Source organism: Rhipicephalus sanguineus, chromosome 1, assembly GCF_013339695.2.
Source record: "Rhipicephalus sanguineus isolate Rsan-2018 chromosome 1, BIME_Rsan_1.4, whole genome shotgun sequence".
Classification (NCBI taxonomy): Eukaryota; Metazoa; Arthropoda; class Arachnida; order Ixodida; family Ixodidae; genus Rhipicephalus; species Rhipicephalus sanguineus.
This window is the reverse complement of record NC_051176.1, coordinates 287,915,177-287,942,855: the sequence shown is the minus strand read 5'-3', so window position 1 is coordinate 287,942,855 and position 27,679 is coordinate 287,915,177. Positions and strand designations below refer to the sequence as shown.

Below are 27,679 nucleotides of genomic sequence, written 5' to 3'. Positions count from 1 at the left end.
TCTGGCTTATTGTATGGCATGCCAAATTGTTGATGTCTTTCTTTTTCCTGATGGTTGTCTGTCTTAGGATGAATTAATTTACCTTCCATAAATGCAGCATGATTTTAATGTGACATTCGACTCATGGCTTCAACTGTCGTGTTTTTTTTTTATCCAGACACTGGTTACTACCTCTACAGGGGTGTTGATTTAGATAACGATTCAGTGCTATTGTGTGAGAAAGAGGAAGTGGCTGAAACCTTGAACGAACACATTGTTAAGTCTTTACGCTTTTGGTGGTAAGTTCATGTCATCTTGATTCTCAAATGAAAGTGTTATTCTTTTCTGTTACTGTGCTTGGGAATCTGGAAAAATGCAGTAAAAAACTATTTTTAAAATTTAAAACTTGTTTGACTCCAGGAGTTCGAGACATAGTATTATTGCCTGGTTGCTTAGATATTTGACCCAGAAGTTTCTAGAAACAAACTGTGCTGCCTTGACTGAAAGTGGTGCATTGTTCCACCACTGCAAGCCGCCTCTGGCATTGTAATGAGTTGATGCGTATTTTTTTTTCTTGTAATGATAGCATTCAGTGAAATTGCATGCTGTTGTAATGGTTTGAGTAATGGTCGTGCTCCTGGAGACAGCAGGCATATAGCGACTCACCTTATACACCTTACCACTACAGATATGTTGTGGATAGGCTCAGTTTCAGCCCAATTATACAATGAAACAAATCCTACCTAAACGTCCTCACTATGTACCAGCAAATGTATACCTTTCGAGTGCATCATTCCTGTTGTAAAGTGAATGGCTCTTTAGAAACTTTGCTGTTAACCTTTCTTTTTGCTTTCACAAGCCTTTTATCACTTTTATACAGGAAAACAAGTTATTTTTTTAAGTTTTGAACTCTAAGAGTGCCATAAAAGTAACCCTAAAGGCATCATCACATAAAAATTGAATAAGGGCTGAAGCTGCCATGCCAGTCGAGAACACTTCTGGTGTTCTGGGAGACATGGCCTTGAAGGAGTCCTGAACCACTTCCCAAGTAACCATCGATTGAACTCTGTATCGAAGTTTATTTATTGCCTCATGAATCGATTGGCGAAAAAATTTTTCGAATCCATCAAGTATGAGCGGAATTACAGAAATTTGTCACATGCTTTAAGTGCTTTTTCTCTTCTTTCGTCCCAACGAGTTCAATGGAATCCACTCAGGGAGGGGTGACACGAGGGAGAGAAGCTACGTCATGCATGCGTCGTGACCTTCAGTGCACGTCACGAAACACGATCGCTCTCTCCAGGTGTGGCTGTGGAGCGTGCTAGTGTTGCAACTATACATGATGGCACCCTGTGGCAAAAAGCGCAATCTTATCTAAGTGTCTCTCTTGGTTTATGTCAGCTATAGACCAGTAGCAGCAGTCTGTTGTGTGACGAAATATCTGGTGTATGACATCCCTTCAAAGAGTGTGAGTACAGACCTCTAAATGAAGAGAGGACACTTGAGAAAGTGGCAACTTCGCACTTCACTTGTGTACTCTCCTTGCCATGCACAACTGCAAGATTTGGCTGAACTGTTCACAGCAGCATCTGCTTTCTGCTGTATGCGTTTTTTTCTCCAAGCACGAGGTGTGGTTCAGGACCCCTTTAAATGCAAATGTTCACATTTGCGTACAGTTACTCGCTTGCGTTGCACCTGCGATATAATTTTTTTTTTAATTGTGCTCATAAAGCTCTGCAGCTTAGGTATGCAGAATTAAGTATGCATCACATTTCTTCAACCCGAATATTTATCAGCACCAGGTTGACTTCAAATATAAAGAATAGAAGCATGGTAGAAAAAAAAACAAATGTTTTCTTAACTTCTGGTGCATTTTTAAAAGAAGAACCTGAAGTACATGATGGTCTGCATGATATTACTGAGGTATGTTGTATTGCATTGCACTATGTCGAATTGAGATGCGAAGAGCATGCAAACACTTCTTTAATGCTCAATATGTGCACTTCATGTATAGAAAAAGTACCTGCGCATGTCTCATTTCGAGGGAACTTCTAATAAACAGCAGTGACCTCTACATTTCTACTATTTTCTTGAACAGAAGTTGTTGATTCAATGATATGTGCTGTAATCAATACTATCCGTATGGATTTCCTTGTGGCTTCATGCTACAAATGTGTGGTTGTCTATTTTCCCTTTCTTAACCCTTCCACCACCTTGTGGGATTCCGCAGAACTGATTTTCAATATGTAATCAATACTTAACCAGTATGTTCTTTTTTGTTTTTTTTGGGTGGGGCAGGAAGGAAATATCGTTGATTGTTCTGGCTACTTTCATGATCAACATTTTCATAACGAAGCACGTGCTGCGACGTTTCAAGCTCAAGCACCTTCAAGAACTGTCTTCCAAGGTAGAATAACTTCTTTTTGTAACTGCACCAATTAATTTTTGCGAATACTGGTGAAAAAAAGAAAAGAAAAGAAAATGTGTTCCACACACAGGCTGAGACTGCTTTGTATTTGCTCTCATTTTACTTAGGAAACAAAAAGTAACTCAGGATCAGAGTCTGCAGTTATACCTGTACCTGAGCAACCAGTTGGGCAACCTTCTGTGGATGTTGGCTCTGCTGTGGGAGACTTGCCTAAATACACTTCCAGGTGAATCCAGCGATTTTGTTTGGAATGCATTGTGGCACAAAGCTTCGCAGTAGCCTTTATAGTTTGAGCACTTGCTGAAATTCATATGCTGAAACATAATTTTCTGCTTTGCTATTTTCTTGATTTCTTTTATGTTTTAATCATTTTTAAAGTTTAAAAGACACGAAAGCATTTTATTAATGAATATTTTCCTGTCGTAAGTTTTGTAGATGCTGTGGTCCTTTCTTGCTGTCATGAATTCCCACCGTTATTCTTTCTCATTTGTGGAGATGGGGTTGTGCGAGGCTTATTCTACGAGAACTGTCAGGAAAGGACGTGACGCTCCTCCGTACAGCAATACACAAAGGGCACTACGGCTGGGTTCGTCGACTCTCCGACATGGCACAGGGAACTGAGCACCAGCATATCATCAACAAACACTGCTTTAATAAACCAGGACGTGGCACAGTGTGGTAGCTGCAGCTTGTGAGCAGAGGAAGGCTCACTGCAAGAATGATACAGTGTGTGCCTGGCACACTCTTGGCTAACCAAATGAAGGGTCCACCAAGCGAACGAACAAGAAATCACAGAACAAGGATTCATATAACGAACTCAATGCAAGCCTAAGAGCGTCTAAACATCCGCATAAATTTGTACTGTTTCACCCATTGTTAGTATGATTAGCACTAGAAAGAAATGTGGGGAAGAAAGAGCTCGGGGGTGGACTCGCTGAAAGGCAGCACATGCTTGCCATGCAACACAGTGCTGACAAGATGGCTGTGTTTATAAGTATGCCTGCTGTACTATATTTTCATAAAATGTCACTGATATTTATGTAAAAACATTGATCGCTGTTTCCAATCTGCACGTGGGGCAATTTCTTCCTCTTCCTGGTAGAACTTGTGGGTGTACCATGTGTCAGTGCGACACAATTTCAAATGAAAATGAAATTAAGTAGAATAATACAAAAAATAAGTCCTGGTTAGCTTGTGAGTACAGTTACTTGAACACTTCTGCCCAGAGTATTGCAGATTTGCAAATTTTATTCAATTGCACTGTGCAACGAGTCAGAGATAAAGTTTACTGTGTTGAACCAGTTCGCAGACTGGTTCAGCCCAGTAAACATTAGTACAAGTTCTTTAAGCTATCTAGACATTTCCTTGTTGCCTCCAAAATACAGATGTAAATTGTAAAGTGCAGCTGCTAGTAATTTGGCATTGCTGTGAGTTAAGGCAATATTTCTCGAAATTGGGTATGCAAGAACATTTAGCAAGGTCCACGAATACAGTTGAACCAACTTATAACGATCCCAGATATAACTATCTATCGGATATAACGACCATATTTCAATGCACTTACAATTTTCCTATGCTGCCCATTGAAAAGCAGGCGCAAGAATGCACTAACAGTGACGGCATGAGCTGAGTAATAATAATAATAATTTATGCGGTTTAACATCCCAAAAGCACGATATGATTGTGAGGGACGCCGTAGTGGAGGGCTCCGGAAATTTCGACCACCTGGGGTTCTTTAATGTGCACCTACATCTAAATACACGGGCCTCAAGCATTTTCGCCTGCATTGAAAATGTGGCTGCCACGGCCGGGATTCGATCCTGCGACCTTTGGGTCAGCAGTCGAGCACCATAACCACTAGACCACCGTGGACCCCCTGAGCCAAATAGGCAATTATCCGAGGCGCAACTATCCAGGGATGGTGTGCTCCACGTGGTGGTACCACGCCTCAGTGAAACGGTGTCATTTAATTGCAAAGGCGAATTAATTCACTCGTTAGCACGCAGCGGGCGTCGCTTCACGATGCGAAAAGGCTTAACTGGTAACCCGAGAGGTTGTTGACACTTTTTAATAAAAATGAGCAAGAAAAAAAACGGCTTGGTTGCTAAGTGCACGTTTTTTAATGGTGACTCCACATACAACAAACTACTGATTAACGACCACTTCTCACGGCACTTTTGAGTTCGTTATGAATGGGTTCAACTGTACTGCCCTTCAAGGGCCCCTCATCAGGTCTGACCTGTTTGAGCTGACAAGCGCAATGCTTGCGTTACGTGCTCACAGTCGTGTCTGCCGAAAGTTGCATCACTACGTGCTACGTAAAGAGCTAAATTTCAAACAGAACGTCGTTTGCCCTTCTTGCGGGTGCTGCGCTCCAAGATGGGGGGAATGACGTACAATACCCAGTGCATCTGTGTAGGTATCGGTGCTGCGTTGCGCTAAATTGGAAGCCCCAATGTCTTCCTCACCTGCCGCATCGAGCAGCACACACGCACATGCTTATACGTGTGTGTCATGTGATCCTCTGACTCCGATATGGGAGAGTGCAGGGGAGGAGTGTGGCTTGTGAAAGCTAGACCGGGCAAGTGGCAAGAATGTGAAGCTCGCCTCCTGACATGTCTGCTTGTAATAAACCAATTTGAAAAATTCTTGTGATAGAATGCTCTCTTTTGGGTACGTAACAACTTCCAGTGCATAACTAAAATTTGCTGTGTGACCTGGTGAGGGGCCCTGCAAGGTATCCCACACGCGAAACATTTTCACCGAAACACCAGCGGGATGTCCGAGTAATTACAGCGTGTTGCAGGAATAGGAAGGCTGCCGCTTACGTTGCTGAAGTATGCTAGTTCCTGCTGGAAAATTCAGTGCCCCTGGGGTAATGAAGCCCACTATTGCATACCTGTTTACTCGCAGTTTCCTCTTCAACTTGGTTTTATGACATGCAGGTACCTTGCAGACTTTGAGCCCATTCGCTGTCTTGGCAAAGGAGGTTTCGGACTTGTTCTTGAGTCACGCAACAAACTGGATGACTGCACATATGCTGTGAAACGCATCTGCCTCCCAAACAAGTATGTAGTGCTGTATGATAGCTTTATTCCTCTTTCTCCGCTTTTGTGCCAGTACCACGTCAGCACACAAAATGCTATGAAGTGTTTGCCTACTGCTAAAAACAACCCACCACACAGTAGCCAAGTGGCTACGACTATGTTTTGCTGAGTTTAGGTTGTGGCTTTAAACCTGAATCTGGCAGATGCATTTTGGTGAGGTAAAATGCAAAACTGTTAGTGTTCTGAGATTTAGGTGCACATTAAGGGGGACATGCGTTTTGAAAACGATATTTTGAAAATGGTATTTTCAGAATTTTCAAACATTATTCTGCCACGTCGCCAAATTTTGTGCAGGTTAAATGAATATATTTGCCATAATATCGATTTTCAGCAGCAGTGTAAATACGAGCCACGGTTTCAGTAAATAAAGTGCTTTTTCCATGACGTCACATTTATCGCCGGAGTGACTCAAGCCCAACAGACTATGTTCCTGGAGGCTACTGTTAATGCAATAGCATTTGTGAATATTCTAATATTTTGTGGGGCTCTATATTAAAATAAGCTTGATTTTTCTCAGAACCTAATTTTAGGCATTTTTTTAACTTGCAGAAGCGATATCTGTCTTCAAGGCACATAGAAACATAATTCTTATGCTGGAATGTAGCCACATGTGTGTACTACGAAAATGTAGCAGCAGATTTTTATTTTGCCTTTTTAAAATTTTTATCTTGGTACTAATTGGACCACATAATAGCTACATCAGGAGATTGGACTTGAAATTGCTGTAAATTTGGTAGTACTTCCAATATATAGAGAAACGTGTTCCTACATTTGTGTTCTTTACACTTTGTAGTATCCAACCATATGTCAATACAGTTGAACCCCTCAATAACAAAATCGCCGGGGAAGCGATTTTTGTTCGTTCTCATGAGAATTTCGTTGTTGCAAAATAGAACAATACGCACACCAATTACTTCACACAACAAAAATTTATTCAAAGAAGTCGCTGATCTTACCCTGTTTTCTGTTGCTTTGAAGGAGCTTGATGGCTCGTCGTTCTTGTTGTTTTCCTCTGAACATGGCTCATACCCAATGTAGGGGAGTGGTCGAGTAGTGGTTGAATTTATCCACTCTTTTCTTTGGGTTATCATTCGTAGAAGCCATAGTTCATTACTATATTGATTTAAAGTAGCAGTTATTGATAATGAAATATTTAAAGCAGGAATTATGAAACCGTTAAGCGCACAAAGACGGGAACAAGAAGACGACACACAGAGCGCTACTTCCAACTGATGTTCGATAACAGGCTAACAAAGCCTGTTATCGTTAGCGGAAAAAAAGAAAAAAAGGGAGAGAGGAGAGTGTAGGAATAAGAGAGAAGCTGATAGCTCAGCTCTCAAACATGCGCAGTAGCCATTTCTGAGTGAAGAGACTACATATATGGCGTTTTTGTGTTGCAATAAACATCAGTTGGAAGTAGCGCTCTGTGTGTCGTCTTCTTGTTCCCGTCTTTGTGCGCTTAGGGGAGATGCGGGTCGAAAAATTGCGATTTTTTAAGAAAAAGTTCAATTTTTGTTTTGTTGTGTTTTGTATTCCCCCAAGCCTCCTCTTTAATATATTAAAGAATCAAAGCTAAGAATCAACTAGAAGTTATCAAAAAATGCAATAAAAGCCCTCGTGGTGGCTCGTGAAAGCACGAATTTACCCAAATTTCATGCACGCGGCATTTCGCTCTGCGGCGTTGCCGGCTCTTGAATTTTTGCGGGCATGTAGGCCTAACCCTCTTCTCCCAGAGCCCACTTTGACAACGCGGCTTTCTTGCTGAAAATACAGAAAAAAAAAATCGTTTTCCCACCAGTAGTCTAGCGTAGCGTCCACCGTAGTCTAGCTTTCAAGCAAGTTTTTCTCAGTTCTTAGTCTTGCTGCATTTTTAGAATTTGTGCACTAAAATTAGTGCACTTTATGTAGTCGGATCTTAATGAAATTTGGCATGCTTATAGTTAAACATGTCCTGAATTCAAAGAAACTACTTTCACAGTTTTCCACAAGCATATTCAGCAAGATGACTTCACAAGTTTCTTCCTTGAGAATGGTAAAACTGAAACTCAGCATTAGAATTTTTTCCTAGGCTAACACACATATGTTACCCTATGTTTTCTTGCTTTATTGAATTCCTCAATTCATTAGGAGCAATATGAGGTATTTTTTTAGTGTTTTTGGTGCTCACTATTGTTGCCTAAGCTTGCACAAAAATGCACTGTTTTCATAAATGCATGGTCTGCAAAAGAATAACCAAATGAGCTATAAAAAAAATAAAAGCAGATTTTAAAAGAGGAGCTCAAACTCTATAAATGGTGAGAGTTTCATTGAGCTGTGACAAATACTTAAAGAAAAAATTTTCCGAGGAGCATGCTAGCTCGGACCCAGCCTCTTATTCAGTTTATTAAAGCAGGAAGAATTCGGCTCTAGCCTCACAGCTTAATAAGTTTTGCATACTTCGTCGTCGTCGTGGGCGTTGAGGAAAGTGCAAATGATGCCAAAAGCATCAAGAACATCGCGCGAACTTGCTTTCCTTTCTTGTGTTTTGTTGTTTTCCTCACTCTGGGTGTCACTCATGTTCTTCGTGCACTTTCGACGATAGCGTCGCTGAACTCTTATTGCACGATCAGGTCGGCGTCAGCACACAAAATGTCAGCGTCTGGTATCGCTCCATCGACACGGTGAAGCGCGTTCCATTCTTCAGGTAGTGGCTGCAGATCATCAGTGCTTGCAGAAGAAACACCCGCTTCCGTCTCTGACAAGGCTGCCGAGGCGTTGCTATCATCATCAAACCAAACGTAAACAGCAATGGTTGCACCGATGCTTGTTGGCGAAAACGTGTGTGCCCGACTTGTCGAATGAGCGGTGGTGCAATTTTCGAACTTCTGGGTTCCCAACTAGCTGATCAGTTGAAAAAAATGTTGTGGATCACTACCTGAAGCTTTCATAATTGCGGGAGTGCTCTTCAAAATCTCTTCCTTGTCGAGAGGGCGCAAGTGCATTGAACTCTCTGGGTGTTCGCCGGGGATGCCAGATTTCTTCGTTGCTGCAAGGATTTTGTTCTTGAGGGCTTTCGTTATTTGAGGGGTTCAACTGTATTAATATTCTGGCTATAATAGTCCTTGCCATTGTTCCTCTAAACAATGGCTGATTAATTTTATTTATCTCTGGGATCTTTCAGCAAACTTAAAAAGTACTATTATTTTTGAAATCAGCATGAAAAACTCTGTCTGGATGACAGTTGTCATTCAGTTTAGTCAAAAAATAAAAATAAAAACATTTCAAGCCACTACTTGGTCAGGATTGATCTTGAGTCCTTGCATTACGGCATACCTCACAACCAGACCATAGTTTTGGTTCATAAAACCACAGTGTTTATTATTGATATTAAAAAGTCACAGTTTCGCCGCAACGGCGAAGCAATGAATACGATAGCAACAAATTGGAATCTAACGCGAAGAACGGAAAGCAGCTCGAAATTGCCAGCGCTTCGCTCGAGTCCAAAGGACACACGAAAAGAACGCACACAAAACGAGCGCAAACTATCATTCGTCACAGCTCGATACTTGAAGCGCACTGCTGAAACATAAAGCAGGACGCACGAAATGAACGAACAGGTACACACAGGATGAGCGCGAACTAAATGTCGCAGTTGTTACTTCTGTTTGAACAGCACGCTCCTTTCGCAAACGCGGCCGCTGCAGCGAGCGAATGCGCTCCTTGCGCCATCTCGCTGGCAATGAAGAAACGCTTATAAGCGCCTGCCGTCTCTGAGTCTGGCCAACAGTAAAGGGTGTGTATATAACGCTCGCCGTTAGCTTCATAGAGGATCGGTGTTTCGTGGCGTAGTGGCTAGCGCCACGGGCTGCGGAGCGAGAGGTCCCTGGTTCGATTCCGTGCTTCGGAAGCATTTTTCTGAGTTATTTTTCTTTGGGACTTTTATATATATATATACATACTTATACATATACGGTGAATGACGGTGACGGGGACGGACAAAAACCAGCAGAGACTGTCCATATAATTGCTATCGCAATAAAATAATGACATTTTTTAGCCTCCTTTGGCAGTGCAATGGAAGGATCATCACTGAAAGTATCCTAGCACACAGTCATAATAATAATAATAATAATAATAATAATAATAATAATAATAATAATAATAATATCTGGGGTTTAACGTCCCAAAACCACAATATGATTAAGTCATATAGGCACACAGTCGTATGAAGCCAGTGCTTACACAAGAAAGTACGTAAAATACTTTTTAACAGCCTTTTGTTTTTATCTCCAGACTTGATTAGGTGTGCAGGTGCTGGTAACATTGACAACATGGAGCAGTAACAATAGTATTCCGCAAAAAAAATGTGAGTGTTGATGTGATCGGGGGTCTGCCCATAGGACCGGGGAGCAGCCAAGCCTCAGGGAGAAGTCGAGTTCAGGAGCCGGAGTTGATAACAGTAACGTTTGTTTTACATGTCGTTTTGGTTGCGTGTCGTAGCGTCGTCTAGCGACGCTGCGTCGCGTCGACGTAGCCTCGACGTGGCCTGTCGAAGCCTCGTCGTAGCATAGCCTGCATGAAGCGTCTCGACGCTCGCATTATAACGCCTGGGCCTTCCCAGGATTCCCTGCTGGAGGAAACAATCAAGTCCAAGACAGTCCAATCAAAGATGTTGTCTTCATCTCCAATCACTAAGTAAGCACCGCCTCCTTCGCACTCCGGGAAAGAGAGAAGCGGTGCACCTGGACGACGGGCAGTCCCGGGAGGCGAACGAGACGCAAAAGACACTATACACACCAAGAAGGGATCTCGGCGGTACACATTCCCGGAAACGGGCTACGTTGTCAGGTGTGCTGTCAGGTGTGCTGTCAGGTGCAGTCATTCCTTGCTTCGATAGCGTCAGCGCAGCGGATGGCCAGCTCCTAGTCCGGTCACCATGCCACAAAGGACCATACACACAGTGAACGGATTACTGCAGCACACAGCTAATTGTTCGGTGCATCTCGCAGAAGCCTGAACATAGCAATGCACAAGCGACTGCCTCCTCCGAGTAGCCTGGACTGTAAATCGCTCATCTTCAGGCCATAAAAGCGTCAAAGTCAGCCAAGCGTGTCCAAGGCGATTGAAGAGGGAACTTGACAGCTTTGAAGGGTCCAGGACACTACGGCAGGGTCGTCGCCTCATCTGGTGCGTTTCGGGGAACGTTAAGGGCGAAGAAAGCAGGGCAGATGCCGCCATACCATTTTAACGGCCCAGCGGCGCGAAGCCGTGAAGTCCGATCATAACAGTGTGTATATTCAATATAAATGTCTTGCCTCTGGTGAAAGCCAAACCCACAATTTCCACTGGCGCACTACCACTTGTGCCACGGCAAATGCGGCATTCCTGCTCACTTTCTCGGGTATTTATGTATAGGCTGATATTAAAATAAATGAAAGCGGATGAAAATAACGGTTGTGATTGTTTTTTTCATCCACTGCCATGTCCCTTTATCTTAACGTATATATGTAAACAGCTTAAAATTGGGAGCAGCCATCGCCACAGCAGAACTGGTAATGCATTGTACGCTTAAACGAGACAGACAACCGCTCAGAATTCAAATTTAGATAACCCCACTAATGAAAAGATTGTATATCGTATTGGCTAAAACGAGCCCCGTTTTTCTCATTACACGCAGATTTATATTTATATTTCTTCACTAAAGTCCTATTTTCTATTGGCACCTCACGCAGCAGGAAAGCGAAGATGCATATGATTCTGTTCATGTAACCTTTTACTTTTGTGTGCGGTTAATGGTCTCTATATCAGTGTTAACATACAGCACACTACTCTTTATTATAATCTTTTCTAACTTAAAATTTGCTGATACATCTTCTTTTGTGGTGAACAGAACTGTGGCGCCGCCTTCGCTTGCCGTTTGATTCGATGCTCATGAGCCGCAGCACGTGGCCTCCGTGATTAGGCGTGTTGCCGGAGCTAATCGCGGAGGCTACAGGCAGCATGAAGGTTAGCTGAGGGACTAGCAGCACCTCTAGTTGAGTTAGAGAAGTGCCAGGAGCGCCTGGCTTCTCCAACTCGACTGTGTATTCATAACAGGATTGATCTATTATAAATGATGCAATGCAAAGTTCTAAGTTGATATATTTTTTTTTTTTCTGATTCACCAGTTGCCAAGTGACAGCATGGCGTTCACATTTGAACTAACGTTTCTTAAGCACTTGCTTATTTTTTTTGGTAGTAACAGAATAGAACCAGTTGCCACCAGAACTGCTAATAAGCACCCAGATTAGTCAACCTGCCAAAAATATTGCCCTGCATCCTCATTTGATATCTTTTCAATTTATTATTATTTTTCCTTCTGTATAACATAAAGACGTATGCACTGAAACCAATAAGAATTTTCAGATGTTCTAATCTCATAGGCGTGCGCAGGGTTCTTTATTAGGGGGGGGGGGCAAAATCTCAACGCAGGGCCCCTCCCCCCCCCCCCCTCCCCCCGTCATTGGTGGAGTCCAAAGAAAACAAGCTTTCGCAATGGATGTGAAAGTGAAAATGGAGCGATGACGTGCTTCTCACACTGACCCGTCTTTGGTGCCTGGCTGGGAAGTAAACAGTTCTTGGAATGCAACATCAGGGGCCCTCGGTTGTCACTATCGTCAAAAACCTTCAGGGCCAATAACCCTGCACTTTAAACAATGATAGGATAGGTCCAACTTAGTAAAAGTGTGGGGCAGACTTGGTGCCCCCATTTCGATGATTGGGGGGGGGGGGGGGTGACCCCCCCCCCCCCACCCTTCTCTTTCACATGCCTATGCTAATCACTCATTTTTGCTCTTAGCCATGAGCCCCAGATTGTTCCTTTTTCAAGTACAAGATCCATTATTTCAGTGGTGAGGCTTCAGTTATGTGTACGAGGCTGCTTGCTGACCTTTGTGTATGACATCATGCTGAGTAACTTCTGGACCTCGTTATCATGGCATCTGCTGCATCCTACAAAAATAAATGCCATTTAGGATGCTGTAGCTTAATGCACGTAATGCTATTGACATTGCTCATCTGGCACAGGCATGTTACTGCTATTGTCATATTTGTGTTTTGTGGCAGTAAATTTATGCATGCTGTTGTTGCAGCCCTGAAGCTCGTGACAAGGTGATGAGGGAGGCAAAAGCACTCGCCAAGTTGGACCACTCGGGCATTGTGCGATACTATAATGCTTGGCTGGAAAGCCCGCCTCCAGGGTGGCAAGAACACCAGGATGATGTGTGGCAAGGAAGGTTGGTATGAGTTGCAACATCTATGTCTTCTTGGCTGACTACCCACATATGTGGAGCAATTTCTCTTTGTCTTTAGTCTCTTGCATTCAGACAGGTGGGGCTTGCTAGGGCATATGCAGAAGTTTGCAAGAAATTTTTGCTAAGGTTATTCAGATATGAGATTTCAAGTGCAAGTCTAAATTTTTGTTATGAAATTTACATACATGAATCATTCCTTTTGATTACTTGACACAAAGATTATTTATTTATTTATTTATTTATTTATTTATTTATTTATTTATTTATTTATTTATTTATTTATAGGGATACTTTTAGGCCTCATGGGAAGCATTGTATAATGGGGGTGATTTCTGCAGTCATCCCAATCTCCTGTCACCAGCTTCAGCTTAACGAGGCAGGATATCGTCAGCATGCAGCTTCTGCAGGCAGTATTTCATTTGTCCCTTGTCTGTTTCCTTCATAAAAACAGCATATGCAGTACATATATATGCAGGGTGTTTTGGCTAACTCATGCCAAGCCTTAAAAAGTCGTGTGCATTATTGAAGTCTAACCAGCTTTGTATTGTTCTCTGTCCTCTTGAGCAACTTGAGGGTATTCCTTACTATCGTATGTGTTTAGCTAATTAATTAACAATAATTAATTAGCCATATTTCAATGTATTCCTTTAAATGCGAAATCTTCAACCCAGATGTGGAGCAGATGTTGTTCATTGACAGCATGTTTGAGTGTGCTAACATCAACTGTGTGCAAGTGCCTAGCATAGGTGTGTGCACATGGGGGCCAGCACCCCCCCCCCCCAGCCCCTAATCACCTAAGGGCGGCCCCAAGCCCGCCCCATATCTTTACTTAGCCTGACCTGTCCCATAATTGTTAAACCCTTTGAGGGTTTTCGCCGTACATGTACGACATTGCCTGTATGTTCAAAACGCGTGCCTTTTCTGATCTTTTTTCCCGAAGTGGCGCGCCGGCTTTCACTTGCTCGTGCAAGCGCACGTGCACGGTTCGGCTGGTTTTGCACGTCTTTTTCAATCATTTCTCTTGCTTGGCATGTGCTGCCACACTTTGGGAATAGTACGTTTTTTTTCATGCGCCGATGTCTGTCCGTTTTTGTTTTTTTCTTTCCAAAGCGGCACGCCAACATTCGCTTGCATGCGCTCGCAGTGCGGCTGGTTTCGGTTTCGTCCTTCCGATGGTTATCGCTTCTCGCGCCCGCAAAGCTGATGGCTGTCTGGTTTCTAATCTCTCAAAAGGTGACCACTTGTTACTCTCTCGTTTATTGCTCCCCGGGGCGCAATTACATCTGTTTCCATGCGGCGCTAAATTACACAAATGATGCTGCCGTGGTTGCGTTTCCTGTTTTGGGAACTCGGGAAAAACTAACTCCATCTAGTTGGTGACAAGGCGAAGGATTATTATAGCTTTTTCACTCGTTTTGCTTTCCGGACGGCCGCACAACCGTACAGTTTTCTTCTGTGCGCTCACTCACGCAGTTCGCTCACGCTATGGAAGTGCGCACTGGTTGCTCTGCTGCTAGTGGGTCAAGTGGCGATTCTTCCGATGTGGACTATTCCCCAAGTGTATTTTTGTATGTCTGGGAGCTATGTTTATTACAACACGTAATTTTTATTTACAAAAAATCGTATAAGTGGTTTTTTTTTAGGATTTTGCTTGATGTTACCCACGAATAAACCATGTGTATGCAACAACAAAAATTACTTTTTTTGTACTTTACGGTCATGCAAAAAAATTTTAGACAATTTTTTTCTTAAATAGAATCGTCTGACGAATTTAATTCAGCAATAAAAATACTCATTTTTGGAGTGCATTTCGCAAAAAAATTCGACCCTTATATGCTGGGCTATGGCCACGTAGGTTTTTGCTGATGGTGGCAGCCGAGGACTCCTGATACGCTTCATTCTAAGAACTGTTTACCTCCCTTCTTTAGCCCCGAAAAGCCGGGTACCAAAGGCAGGCTGTCGTGAGCAGCACTTCATCTTCATTTTCATTTATCCATCCATTGTGAAGCCTCATTTCTTTTGCACTCGTCCAATTGGAGGTGTGGGGAGGGGGGCTGTGGTGAAACTTGGCCCCCCTTCTAATGGAGAACCCTGAACGTACCTAGTCGTGTTGTATATTTTAAAATCCTCCCACTTTTATTGCTGTCTGAGAAAATTAAAACTTCAGTAGATATCATTAGAGAAAGAAACAGACATTTACAATAGGCTGCACAACTTCATGTTGTGCAGCTAAAATTTTCAGCTTGACGATTTTGTGTTCAAGAGAATACTTCAAACAGTTGTGTAATTATTGTTAATGAATTTTCTAAGCTCATGGTAAAAAGAACTTCTAGTTGCTCGAAAGGATAGTGAACAATACCAAGTAGGTTGCAGTTTTGTAACACACGTGGATTTTTTAAAGCTTAGCCCAGGTTAGCTTAAACACCCTGTATAAACCACCTTTTCATCAGGGCACAAGAGCCCACCTCTCTGGACTGTCGCACGTAGATAAAAAGCATGTGTATTCTAATGTCGAGTAGATGTTCATATAAACTCACAGTGGCATTAGGTCTTTAATTTCCCACAGGTTTGTCCACGCCTCCTCCAAAATAACGGTGCCAGCAACATGCAGCAGTCGCACAATACCATTTGTTCATGCACGTTGTTTGTACCACTTACCTTATTTACTCGATTGTAACGTGACCATGATTGTAACGCGAGGGGTGACTTTTCATTGCGTCCAGGAAGAAAAAATAGTTATTTCAGTATTCGATCGTAACACGAGGGTCGACTTTAGGTAGCAAGAATCTGGAAAAAAACTTGCATTACATTCGAGTAAATACGGTATTGCATGAAATTAAAGGCCAATCTGCTCTTACTGGCGATGGCTGGTTGGCTTATATTATTTTGTGGTAGGTTGTACAAGCCTGTACAATGCTGTTCGTGCTGTTGCATAAGTCCTATGATATCTATGGACAGCTCTGAAGAGGGTGAGCTGAACCATAAACTCATATTGCAAATCAGTTTTGCGGATACCCGCCACCTTGCAGGTTTCCGCAAAACTGATTTGCAATATGTGTCCGGTTGCTTCGAGTTGTCGATGAATTCACCCTTGCGCTGCCAATTGCTAGCTTCCTGGTTAGCTCAATTGGTAGAGCAACCGCCCCGGAAAGGCGTTGGTCCCGGGTTCGATCCCCGGACCAGGACGAATTTTTTGGCGACTAAGAGGCTTTTTTCTGAGAAATCCGTATGGATTTACTTGTGGCTTTGTGCTACAAATGGGTGGTTGTCTATTTTCCCTTTCATAAACTCATATGTGCAAATGCTGTTGTCATTGCGTAGTTTGTAGGTGTACTGAAGTTCCAACTGTTTAAAAGAAGAGAAGCTTGTAGGGCATTTGCAATATATAGCCATGCTTCCTTTTTTTTTTCCCTCTAAGGATAGTGAATAAATAAAAGAGGCCGGCATGTCAAGGGCAACAGTTTGTGAATATAATGATGGTTAGTTCACCATCCAATTTTTCACACTGAGCTTGTAAACTTTTTTTTCCCTGTTCACCAAGACCTCGCTTCTCACTGGCTTCTTGATGAATTAAATTAGCCTACTCGGGGGGAGGCAATGAGTTGGGACGTCGTAGTATGTGATAACAATGTACAATAATGATCGTTACATAGCCTGCATAGGTAAAGCTCTTGTGCTAGTGATAGCTGTGTCTATCTGCTTCTACATTCCACTGCTAAGCAAACTCAGGCAAAATATTTAGCTGTTTATTTGAACTTATGTTTCAAGTGAAAAATTGTTTTGTGCTCCAGAATTGATGAACAGAGGAAATAAATTACCGTTATGTTTGCTCAATTTTTTTCAGCATCAGACTTGGAACCCTCCACACTTGACATCCTGAGGTGCTTGTTCAATCAGCCAGTATGCTGTACGAGTAGCACTAAATTAATCACAGTTTGGTGCCATTTCAGCTCAGATGTCACGTTAAAATTACCTGTGTCATTTTACAAATTGGCAAGGGGGGAACTAGTGCGCTTTTTGGGATAACCTAGGATGTGTCAGGAGAGAATATTGCTGCTTTAGCCATCAGGTTTCTTATGTATAGCACATGGAGAAAGAATAGACAGGAGGGGAAACTCGGCTGCTTTTCGCGCCGCGATAGTGTCACGCCGGAGAGCGGCGACGAACGTCGTGACAGCGCCACCTACAGAACTGCGGCCGAACTGCCGCGCCGGAGCGGCAGACGCGGGAGGCGTGGAGCCCGCTCTTGTCGTCTGCTTGCTCGCCGCTGCTCGGTGCTTGAGCGCCGCCCTTGCATTAGGTAACTACTGAAACACGATGCCCGTCGCTACACGAGACGGCAAATGTTACGGCGTCTTTGATCTAAGCTTGCTGGAGCGCCGTGGCAGAAAGAACAACCGACCGCGACAATTTCACGAAGGTGTCCACAATTGTTAGAGTGGTTCCTTTAATTCTTTCACCTTCGCATGCTTTAGAAAACATATAATGTGCGTGAAAAAGGCGCGAAGTATGCGCTAATGAAAAAAAAACGTGAGTAACGGAGTTTCTTGCATACCTAAACGAAAAAGCTATTCTCACATGTTCACGCTCTTCAGGCAAGTGTGTTGTTTGGGAACTTCGAGATAACGGTTCTTCAATGTCGAGCTACAAGAAAGTAATATAAAAAGCTGCGAGCCACACTTCATTCTCGACGGAGCTTACCTGCAAGTTTGAATCAGTTTGGAGGTTGTTACTATGTTTGCCGAGGACTTCTGACGCGTAACGAGCACTCTCCACCTTCGCTCGTTTGGCACTGCTTTTATCGGTAATTTAAGGGATCTTCCGGCCGGTTCTTGGTTTCTTTGTTCGGCACAAGTCAGGTGAAACCTCCTAAAAAATGCCAGGTGCCACTTTGAAGGAGCCACTTCGGCTGGTCGAGGATAACTGAGCAGCCGAGCTTAGCGTATAGTATTACACCCGCTGAACATTCTGCTGAGAAAGTTCTTTTCGTCGACGTAGTCGCTTGTTGTCAGTTCTCGATTCTCCCTTCCATCCTCTCGGCCATTCTTGCACGCATTCATGGTCAGATGGAGCGTTCAAAGTTCGAACATTTTTTGCGCAGGACTTGTATACTTATTGAAAGTTGGGGACGAACCATCTGCGCCTCATTGTCGATTATTAGCAAATGCTTACAATGTTAACACTTACATCGTAGAGTAGCAGCACAGAAACTGGCGTACTTGCCAAGTATTGGTTCTCACTGCTCGAAGCGAGTGGCAGGCGTTGCTCTGCTGTTCCGTCGGTTCACGTGTGCCCAAACGTGCTCCGGAAATGTACGTTTTCTTTCTGCGAGCAATAGTTCTGAATCGCAGTTATCGACGCTATTTTATGGTGCATGCTAATGAGATAGAAGAAATACTCGCCTTGTATTATATTGAAGAACTTGCGTGATTTATGTCGAAGAATATGCGTGATTTTCGGCACGCGCCTGACTACGAATGCAGATCGTCTGCTTTTCGAAGTTGCCCGGTTTCTTTCTTTCGTTGTGGCCTGAAGAGCATCTGATCTAAAATAGAAATAATAAAACATATTGCCACTAAGATGCTCTACACGCGCCTTATTTCCTTGCCGCAAACCACGCTGGCGAAAAACTTCTATGGATTCATCCGGTAGCGTAGTGCTGTCGGCCAATCGCAGATGTAGCAGACGACACCTGGGCGCCGTCGGAGACAACGGGCGCGCGCGCTCTCCTACTGCGGGGGAAAACATGTAGTTCCTTGCGTCACCGCAAGGCGCGCTGCGCGCACGTTCGCCAACCTCCTCTTCCAGGGTGATGTTATTGCGGCGCATGCTCGCGCTGGCGCTGGCCCGGAGTTTCCCCACCTGTCTTTCTTTCTCCGTGGTACTGCATCATGATACTATATCTGTTTCAGATATGGCCTACTAGCATTCTACTATATATGAAAATACTAACATATCAGGAATGTGTCACTGTTTTGTGAACTTTTCCCCTTATTTTGCAGCTTTGACGCATGCACATCCTTCTCATATTCTGATAAGACCACCACGTCGGCTGCAAAGGACTCTTCCTGGGGGAATGCCACACACCCTTTCAATCCGTTGCGGCCTTTTGAGGACCAGTTTTCATTTGGGGACATTGGGTACAGCGGTGCAGTGCTGTCTTCTATGAACTCTTCGTCGAGTGGCATCACTACTGATCGCCACACATCGGATGATCGTTCCTTGCGCGTGCCTTTCTCTGCATATGCAGCTACTGATGAAGACGACTCACTGATTGAATTTGAGCGCTCCTCCAACAATGTCAAGGAGAAGTCCATTTCAAGATCTGCGAAACCCAAGGAAAATGGTGAGCGGCCAAAGAGTTTGTCGCTGCCTGAGCAACCACCAGTGAAAGTCTACTTATACATTCAGGTATGTATAAGTGGATGATGGCGGGTGTTCTCTGTTCAACTTTTTATGCTCTAAATGACTTAAATGTAAGCCTAATTGCTCATCAGAGAAAAAAAAAAAAAAAGAAAGGAGGATGCAACACTAGTGCTTTGTTGCATGCATTTTCTTTCAAATTGCTCTGTACACCTTTTATGTGCTTCAAATGTCAGTTATGCACAGTCAGGGCATTTTTTTATAACTGCAAATTTGCAAAAATTGGTTTGTTATGCACTCAAACGCAATTATTTTGAGCTCAGACAAATTGAATTATCCTTTATATTGAACTATTTTCGAACAGAAAGTGCTTTAATGTCAATTCATAGGAAAGTCTATGGCTGCATCAATAAAAAATAGCCGGAACACTTTGTAGAGGGTCTGTCTGTAAAGTAATGACACTGGGTCTGGCAAAAAGAATTTATTGATCTGAGGGGTACATATTGTTTAAATTTTTAAAAATAGTTTCATTGGGAATCGATACACCGATTTCAATGTGATTCCCACGCTTCAAAGGCTCCCTGAAAATCAGCTGCTATGAGTTCTCTCAGAGGCTCTGTGACAGCCTGCTCGATGGCAGGAACACCATCGAAACGGTGACCCTTCTGGCTTGTCTTGAGCTTTGGGAACAGGAAGAAGTCTGCCAGGCTCACATCAGGGCTGATGCAGCCCTGATATAGCCTCTTTGTTTGTTGGCACTCTGTTTTTGTGCAGTATGAGCAGAGCACCAAAAAATTTGTTATAAAGACATAGCATACTCAAAAGGACATAATGGGATGTTCTAGGAAGCAATAAAAGCTTTCTCTTCGAAAGGCCCTCTCTTAACTCAAAATTGAACATGTTTAATTAATATTCTCTGATAAGCTACATGAACAAAAATTTGTGGTTGAGAAAAGGGCCTGACGACCGAACATTGTGGTACTCGTAAACGTACATTGTACCAGTCTTCCTTTAGCAGCTTAGCTAACATTAAACTGGGCAGCATGTATTTGAACCTTGGTTTGAATAAAATCATTTGTTTATTAGTGTTTTATTCTTCCTGTTTTCATCTTATAGACCATCTGCAGTGGTTAGTTATTCGACTAAAGGTCAGATTTAAAGGGACTGACAACCAATTTTTCTCAGCCCAGTTTTTTATGGCGCAACAGGAGGCTTACCCTTCGTAGTGTTTGTAGCTGCAGCGGTTGATCCCAAAAGCGCATGGTTATTTTATAAGCAGTATTTTTCGATCTGTAAAGCCGCTAAAGTAGACTGAGGCGTCCTCCAGCAACGCTGTGAAGCGATAGTGATGCCGATTGCCCTTCTCGCATTAGACTCAAGGTTCTGCTTTCACAGGAGTGAAACTGTGGTTAACCACATTGACATTTTCAACCGTTTTTGAATATAAAAAGCAGGTAGATTAAGTTTTCCGAATGCTCGTCGTCACGTGAGGTCCCTTTACCGCCTCGCGAGCCAGGCGCTCGTGGCCTCCGCAAACTCGTCGGCAGGTGCCGCTAAGCCCTCACCTAAACACGTTCATGCTGACGCTCATGAGCATCGGATCATACGCCAAGCAAAGGTGGCGCCACTGTTCTGCTCAGTACAAACGAAGGCATCTGCACATTTTAAGTTAGAAAAAAGTATAATAAAAAGTGTGCTGCATTTTAACGCTAATGTAGAGACAATTAATAGCGTACACCAGTAAAAGGTCACATGATCGCCAACAAGTGCATCTTGTCGTCTTTGCCACGAGAGGCATCAAAAGTAATCTTGAGTGAAGAAATAAAAATATAAATCCGCATTTAATGAGGAAAACAGGGTTAATTTTAGACAATACAATAGACAGCCTTTCCACTAGAGGGGTTATCTCAATTTGTGTTCTGAGTTGTTGTTTGAAGCTGTTTGCTGTTAGCAACACAAACATTTTCTCTGAGCATGTACCTGAAATCACTACATTTCTGGCAACCACTCAGAGGGAGAGGTGGGGAATTACGGAAAAGCAGGCAGCTTAAGTGGTTGTTTGTCCCTGTTTGCTGTCAGCAACACAGGCATTTTCTCTGAGCATGTACCTTGAAATCACTACATTTCTGGCAACCACTCAGAGGGAGAGGTGGGGAATTACGGAAAAGCAGGCAGCTTAAGTGGTTGTTTGTCCCTGTTTGCTGTCAGCAACACAAGCATTTTCTCTGAGCATGTACCTGAAATCACTACATTTCTGGCAACCACTCAGAGGGAGAGATGGGGATTGCCTAGTTTCCTATCCTACATGTCGCAAGGGGAGTAGGGGAGCAATAGCATAAGAGATAAGGCATCAATCTTTTCTCTTGGCTCATCAGTCCAGAAAGCCATATGGGCCCTCTGCATTACTTGCAGACTACTCAGGTGCCTGGCTGTAGATAAGCTGCACTGCTTGTGCAGCTTGTGCAGAATCGTCTAGACACATGAAACTTCTCAATTTACTGAGAAAGCGCCCTGCATAAGCTAGCTAGCATATTGTCAGCGGAAAGTAATGGCCAATGGCAACTAGCATGCAGTGGAATTTAACAGGCACTGCTGACTAGCATGTGAACACAGTATACACACAAGGTCAAACCATGAAAGTGAAATTGTTTCATCAATTGAGGCATATGTTAGAGTTCTTTAGAATAAATACTGTGGGCATTGCAGTAACTTTTTTGTCTTTTTGAAATATAAGCTACTCATACTGAAACAGTCGTGTCCCTACTATGCTACAAAGATAATCTCGATTGCGTTTCAACGTCTGATTTTCTGTGCAGCATCCTTTGTGATGTTGCGAAGGGTGTGAACACTGTCGATGAATCGTGGAGTACTCGCTTAATCTTTTTGTATGTGGCTTACAGATGCAGCTATGCAAGAAAGAAAGCCTGAAGGAATGGCTGCATGCTCATTCCACTGATCGTGACTATGAGTCTGTTCTTGACATATTCTACCAGATTGTCAGTGCAGTTGAATATGTCCATGAAAATGGCTTGATCCACCGAGATCTCAAGGTGTGTTGGCATTTCTATTATTTTGTCATTTGTTTATGGGTGGCCTTTCTTAGATAAACAACAAAATGCTTAAAATGTTCATTCCAAAAAGAGAACTGGCTTTTATTTCTCAGTTTAACAACTTTCCCAAGCTTCAGCATTTTGAATGTAAAGCTCAAAGGTTATGAGCTTGTGGAGATAGGTTTGCGAGATGCTTACCCTACGAGGCGACCGGCAAGGGACGCGACGTTCTCCACTGCCGCAGCGAACAAAGACGCTACAGCCGGGTTCGTCGATTCTCCGGCACGGCGCAGAAAAGGCACTTGAGGCAGGAGGTCAACAAACAACACGGGTTTATTAACCCAAGATGCAGCACAGTACAACAGTCACGGGCTTGCAGGCCGTAAAGGGAACTCCGCAAGACCGATCGAGTACGCTTGCCAGCGGTGCTACCACTATCACACAAAGGGCAGCAGTCGAGCACACGAACGAGAAGCCGCCTGCTAGAGCAGCGCGTCAACCTCTCATGCTAGCCTGAGAGCATCTGACGCGGGCAAGCCCGCGCCAGACAGAAGCGAGCTCAAGGGGGAAGGGGGTTGTCACTGGCGGCCAATGAGGACAGGCGTTGCGCAGTGACGTAAGCTAGCTTGGTGGCGTGAGCATGTGAGCATGTCGAGGCATGCCCGGACGCGTGCCCGCGCGCTGGGAAGCCGACGCATGGCTCGCACCAGACAAAGAGGCCTGGCGCTGCAACCGTGGTCGCCATACTGCCGATTAACGGCGGTTTCCGGTGCTCGAGCCGCGCGGGGCCCACACACGCGCTAGCTGGGGAACGAGGCGCCAAAGGGGAGGGCGCCCTCGATTCCCACATTCCCCCCTCCTAAAGACCGAGGCCAGCCTGTGAAAGAGGCTGTCCGAGACCAAGTGGCAAGGTCAGCTCAGCCGCAAGGGGGCTGGCCAATGGGGCAAAGTCCAACAGGGGGGTGTCGTCTTCCCGAAGGTACAAGTCCATAAGTCGGCCATGGTCATAACCAACGTCCCACCAAAAGTTCCACCACAAGGTCCACCACCGGGGAGAGCCCACCGCCGGGAAGAAGGTCCACAGTCCAGGAGGAACGGGGGCTTGTCACTGGCGGCCAATGAGGACAGGCGTTGCGCAGTGACGTAAGCTAGCTTGGTGGCGTGAGCATGTGAGCATGTCGAGGCATGCCCGGACGCGTGCCCGTGCGCCGGGAAGCCGACGCATGGCTCGCACCAGACAAAGAGGCCTGGCGCTGCAACCGTGGTCGCCATACTGCCGATTAACGGCGGTTTCCGGCGCTCGAGCCGCGCGGGGCCCACACACGCGCTAGCTGGGGAACGAGGCGCCAAAGGGAAGGGCGCGCTCGATTCCCACATTCCCCCCTCCTAAAGACCGAGGCCAGCCTGTGAAAGTGGCAAGGTCAGCTCAGCCGCAAGGGGGCTGGCCAACGGGGCAAAGTCCAACAGGGGGGGTGTCGTCTTCTCGAAGGTACAAGTCCATAAGTCGGCCATGGTCACAACCAACGTCCCACCAAAAGTTCCACCGCAAGGTCCACCACCGGGGAGAGCCCACCGCCGGGAAGAAGGTCCACAGCCCAGGAGGAATGGGGGGTTGTCACTGGCGGCCAATGAGGACAGGCATTGCGCAGTGACGTAAGCTAGCTTGGTGGCGTGAGCATGTGAGCATGTCGAGGCATGCCCGGACGCGTTCCCGCGCGCCGGGAAGCCGACGCATGGCTCGCACCAGACAAAGAGGCCTGGCGCTGCAACCGTGGTCGCCATACTGCCGATTAACGGCGGTCTCCGGCGCTCGAGCCGCGCGGGGCCCACACACGCGCTAGCTGGGGAACGAGGCGCCAAAGGGGAGGGTGCCCTCGATTCCCACAAGCTTAAAATGTGCACTGAAGAATTACTGTTGTTTCTGCTTATATTCTCTTTATTCTCTGGTATGTCTTTTGTGAGTGATGTTTTATTTAGTGATTTGATCTTTCTTGTTTCTTCTCACCATACTTTGCCTTTCTTTACTGTGATTGGTAAGCAGTTGCTATCTCTGGTTTTTGTTTTCTTGCTACATGCTTTTTTACTTACTACTTTCTCTATATTAATTTATTGTTGTGTGCATGAAAAATTGTGCCCTTAGAAATAGCTAAACACTGATGACTTGCCTTAAAAAATGCAAAAGAAAGTCTGGCCCAGGGTCCCTGCAACATTTTTTTTACTGCCTTCCATAGCGCTGTAGTGTGCAGCATTGGATACTGAGATTAATGCAGAAAACAGTGTAAAAATTGGCGCACTGGCACTGAAGTTATTAGTCTTCAAAGTTAGAAACCCGAACAGACGACAAGTGAAATGTTCCCTTTCGCATTTCACTTTGCCAGCAATGTCACTGGTTGCTTCCAATCACCATTCACCTTTTATAGAGATATACCGGAACTCTCGTCTCATGGTGCCCTTTGCAAGCCATTGCATTGTGCACCTAGTGTTATGTTGCAATTGTTTCAAAAGTTGATATTAAAAAACAGGTATCATTTTGTATCTGATAAAGTATAAGGAATGTTTTCATAATTTTTAGCACACAATTGTGTGGCCTAGCTGTGATCATAAGAATATCAGAAGCGACATGGAGTGTCAAGCCAATCAGAATGCACAGCCACTGGTACGTCGCTGCCATACGACCAAACGTAACTTCCAATGGGAAAAATCGCCACTGTGTGTCGGGTTAGTCGGAGCAAAAGGTGGTTTCTGCATTCAAGTAAAATTTTAACCGCTTTGTTTTCGGTGTTCCTACTTGCATTAAGATATCACTGCATTCCACAGTACCAAAACAAGTGATGAAAATGACATACCTAATTTGTGTTGCAGGGCCTCTTTAATGTTGCAAACTGCTTTGTCGTGTCAATAGTATTTGTCAGAAGGAGTTGCACCGTTTTCTGCCGTAGTATTTTTGATATTTAAATAAATGAATAAAGTACAATCTTGCACACATAGGCAAGTAAGAGAAGTGGTTTCTGTGCTATATATACTGTACTGAAAAGCTTGAAATGCTACCTTTAATGTGTCAATTATTCATTAACTTAACCAAACGCATGTATGCATACCGTTTCTTAACTTCTGCCCCTAGAAATTATTAAAAATTTTGCCGCTGTGGTGACCAGACTAGGTTTCATTTTCCTTCCTTCTTTATTGCGCATTCTTTTGATTACATTGCAGTACACTTGCAATAATTCAAACTTGGATATTTTGTACTGTAAGGTAGTTTGAACAAACTTCAAATTTTTGTTTGGCCTGCTGTTTTTTTAATGCATTTTTAAAAGCATCTTAATTCAAACTACACCATTTGGTTAATTCTGTTCATTTATGCTTTTTTTTTCTTTATCCATGCCAGAAATGTTAGCTGCCTTTTTTCCTTTTAGCTGAACATATGCACATCTCTTTTTAAAACAGCCAAAGTTAAAGCCAATTGCCAGCTTGCACTTGTCAGAGCATTCAATACCACGAGCAGAACAAGAGAAGAAAATCGCGTCTCTCATAATCATATCGTGGTTTTGGGACGTTAAACCCCAGATATTATTAAGAGAAGAAAATCACTGATATGACACAACTGCTTGTGATAGTCAGCCACCTCTGCTTTTCCTGATATGTTTTACCGTGTCATGGCATCTGATTATTCAAACTTCTGATAATTCAAACTAAATTCTGGGGCCCACTTTAATTAGGCTGCTCCGGTGGCTCAGTGGTTACGGTACTCAGCTGTTGACCAGGGTTGCCATTTTGCAAAGACAAAATGTAGCCAAAGAACTAGAAAAACTAGCCAAAAGTAGCCCACATGAGTCAAAGGCAGTAAATGTAGCCTTGCGTGCGTGAAAGCGACTGTGATGTTTTCATTAAAACGACTAAATGCAAAAACCCTTTTGGTGAAAACGTAGACAACTACAGTATGAACATGTCTAATTCAGAATTGCTGGGATTAAAGCATAAATTGTTGACTTGAGCAATCACATTGTGCAGGCTGACGAAGTGTCTTGCACTGTTGCAAAAATGACTGTCTCTTCATGCATCTTGCACAGCTGTTCTTAAAAGGACTAGAAGCAACAACCTTTTGGCGAAAATAAAAATGAGTGTGCTCAAGATCACAGTTGCTGGGATTCAAGCACAAATTGTAGTGTTCACTTTCAAAACCATTTTTTTTTTTGTGATGACGAAGTTCGAGCAATCCGAAGTCACAGTCTGTACCTAATTCTAAGGAGTGACACGAGCAGTTCATCAGGCATTCCATTTCTAATGTTGAGTGCAGGGTGTCCTTGATGCGGAGTGCTTTCAATTGTTCTTTCGACTTCTAATTATGGTTTAAAGTTGCATTCAGCAATAGGTGGTCTGTAAACTTAGGCCCCATGCAACAGTCTTCCCTGAGCCCCAGCCACATATACAAAAACCTTTTCTTTTGTGTACTGCAAGTGCCGAATTCAATTTTGGGAGCTGAAAACACTCCTTGTCCTCGCTCTTCCCACACCTCACACTCGAGTGCCGGCGACTGCTGCATCACCAGATATTTATAATTTAGCTCAAATCAAGGGAACAAGAAAGTATCCAAGTAGCCAAGACGTTTTTTTCTGCCACCTCTGGCCAAAAAAAGGTGCCGAATAGGTGCAATGTAGCCAGCCCTGACAACCCTGCTGCTTACCCAAAAGACACGGGTTCAATCCCAGCCACATCGGTTGCATTTCTGTGGAGGTGAAATGCTAGAGACTGTGTACTGTGCGATTTCAGTGCACGTTTAAAGAACCCCATATGGTCGAAATTATCCAGAGCCCTCCGCCACGGCATCTCTTGTAGCCTGAGTTGCTTTTAGGCATTGAACCCTATAAGCCAACCAAACCATCGTGTTTTAATTATAGAGACTCTGCTGTATATGTAAATAGGTGACACTGGATTACCGTTACCTGACTTGTTTAGTCAGGCAACGTTCAATTATTATCCAACTTCTAGGCCCATCTCCATAACAGCACATTCAGGTAAATCATTGGAACACACAATCTTTAAACATATCACGAAATTTCTTGAAACTAATAAATTTTAAGTACTTTCTAGCATGGTCTTAGGCAGGGGCTCAGCACTGTGATAGAATTAGTGAACATCAGCGGCTCCTTAGACATAGGTGACCAGGTTGACGCTATTTTTATATAATTTCGCTAATGCCTTTGAGACTGTCTCGCGTACTAAACTTATGCACAAGTTCGTTACACTAAAAAAATGCATCCTTGGTTGGTTGGATATCACACTTTCTTTCCCAGTGTTCACAATATGTATATTTCCAACTTTTCTAACTCACCCTTGACGCCTGTTTCACCAGTAGTTTTGCAGGGTTCAGTAATGGGTCCTTTTTTATTGTTGCTTTATATTAATGATCTTCCCCGCACACCTTTTAAGTTAAGATTTCTTTGCAGGTGATTGTGTTTTATATCATTATATCATACCATTACA

At 43.8% G+C, this 27,679-nt stretch overlaps 1 protein-coding gene and 1 non-coding gene across 4 annotated transcripts in view; both read left to right on the top strand.

Moving 5' to 3' along the window:
- Positions 1 to 27,679, top strand: part of LOC119379211 (eukaryotic translation initiation factor 2-alpha kinase 3) — a 423,415-nt gene that overhangs the window by 26,991 nt on the left and 368,745 nt on the right. For all 3 annotated transcript variants that reach the window (XR_007414840.1, XM_049411906.1, XM_037648433.2), the window contains 7 exons: positions 158 to 278; positions 2,278 to 2,386; positions 2,515 to 2,633; positions 5,353 to 5,475; positions 12,624 to 12,767; positions 18,788 to 19,196; positions 22,049 to 22,198. Coding sequence is in view for 2 of the 3 variants with exons in the window: in XM_049411906.1 (XP_049267863.1) it covers positions 158 to 278; positions 2,278 to 2,386; positions 2,515 to 2,633; positions 5,353 to 5,475; positions 12,624 to 12,767; positions 18,788 to 19,196; positions 22,049 to 22,198 (1,175 nt within the window). In the remaining variant the exon portion in view is untranslated. The remainder of the gene's footprint in view (positions 1 to 157; positions 279 to 2,277; positions 2,387 to 2,514; positions 2,634 to 5,352; positions 5,476 to 12,623; positions 12,768 to 18,787; positions 19,197 to 22,048; positions 22,199 to 27,679) is intronic.
- Positions 15,898 to 15,971, top strand: Trnas-gga (transfer RNA serine (anticodon GGA)). Its single transcript has one exon. It is a non-coding gene; the product is annotated as a tRNA-Ser (tRNA).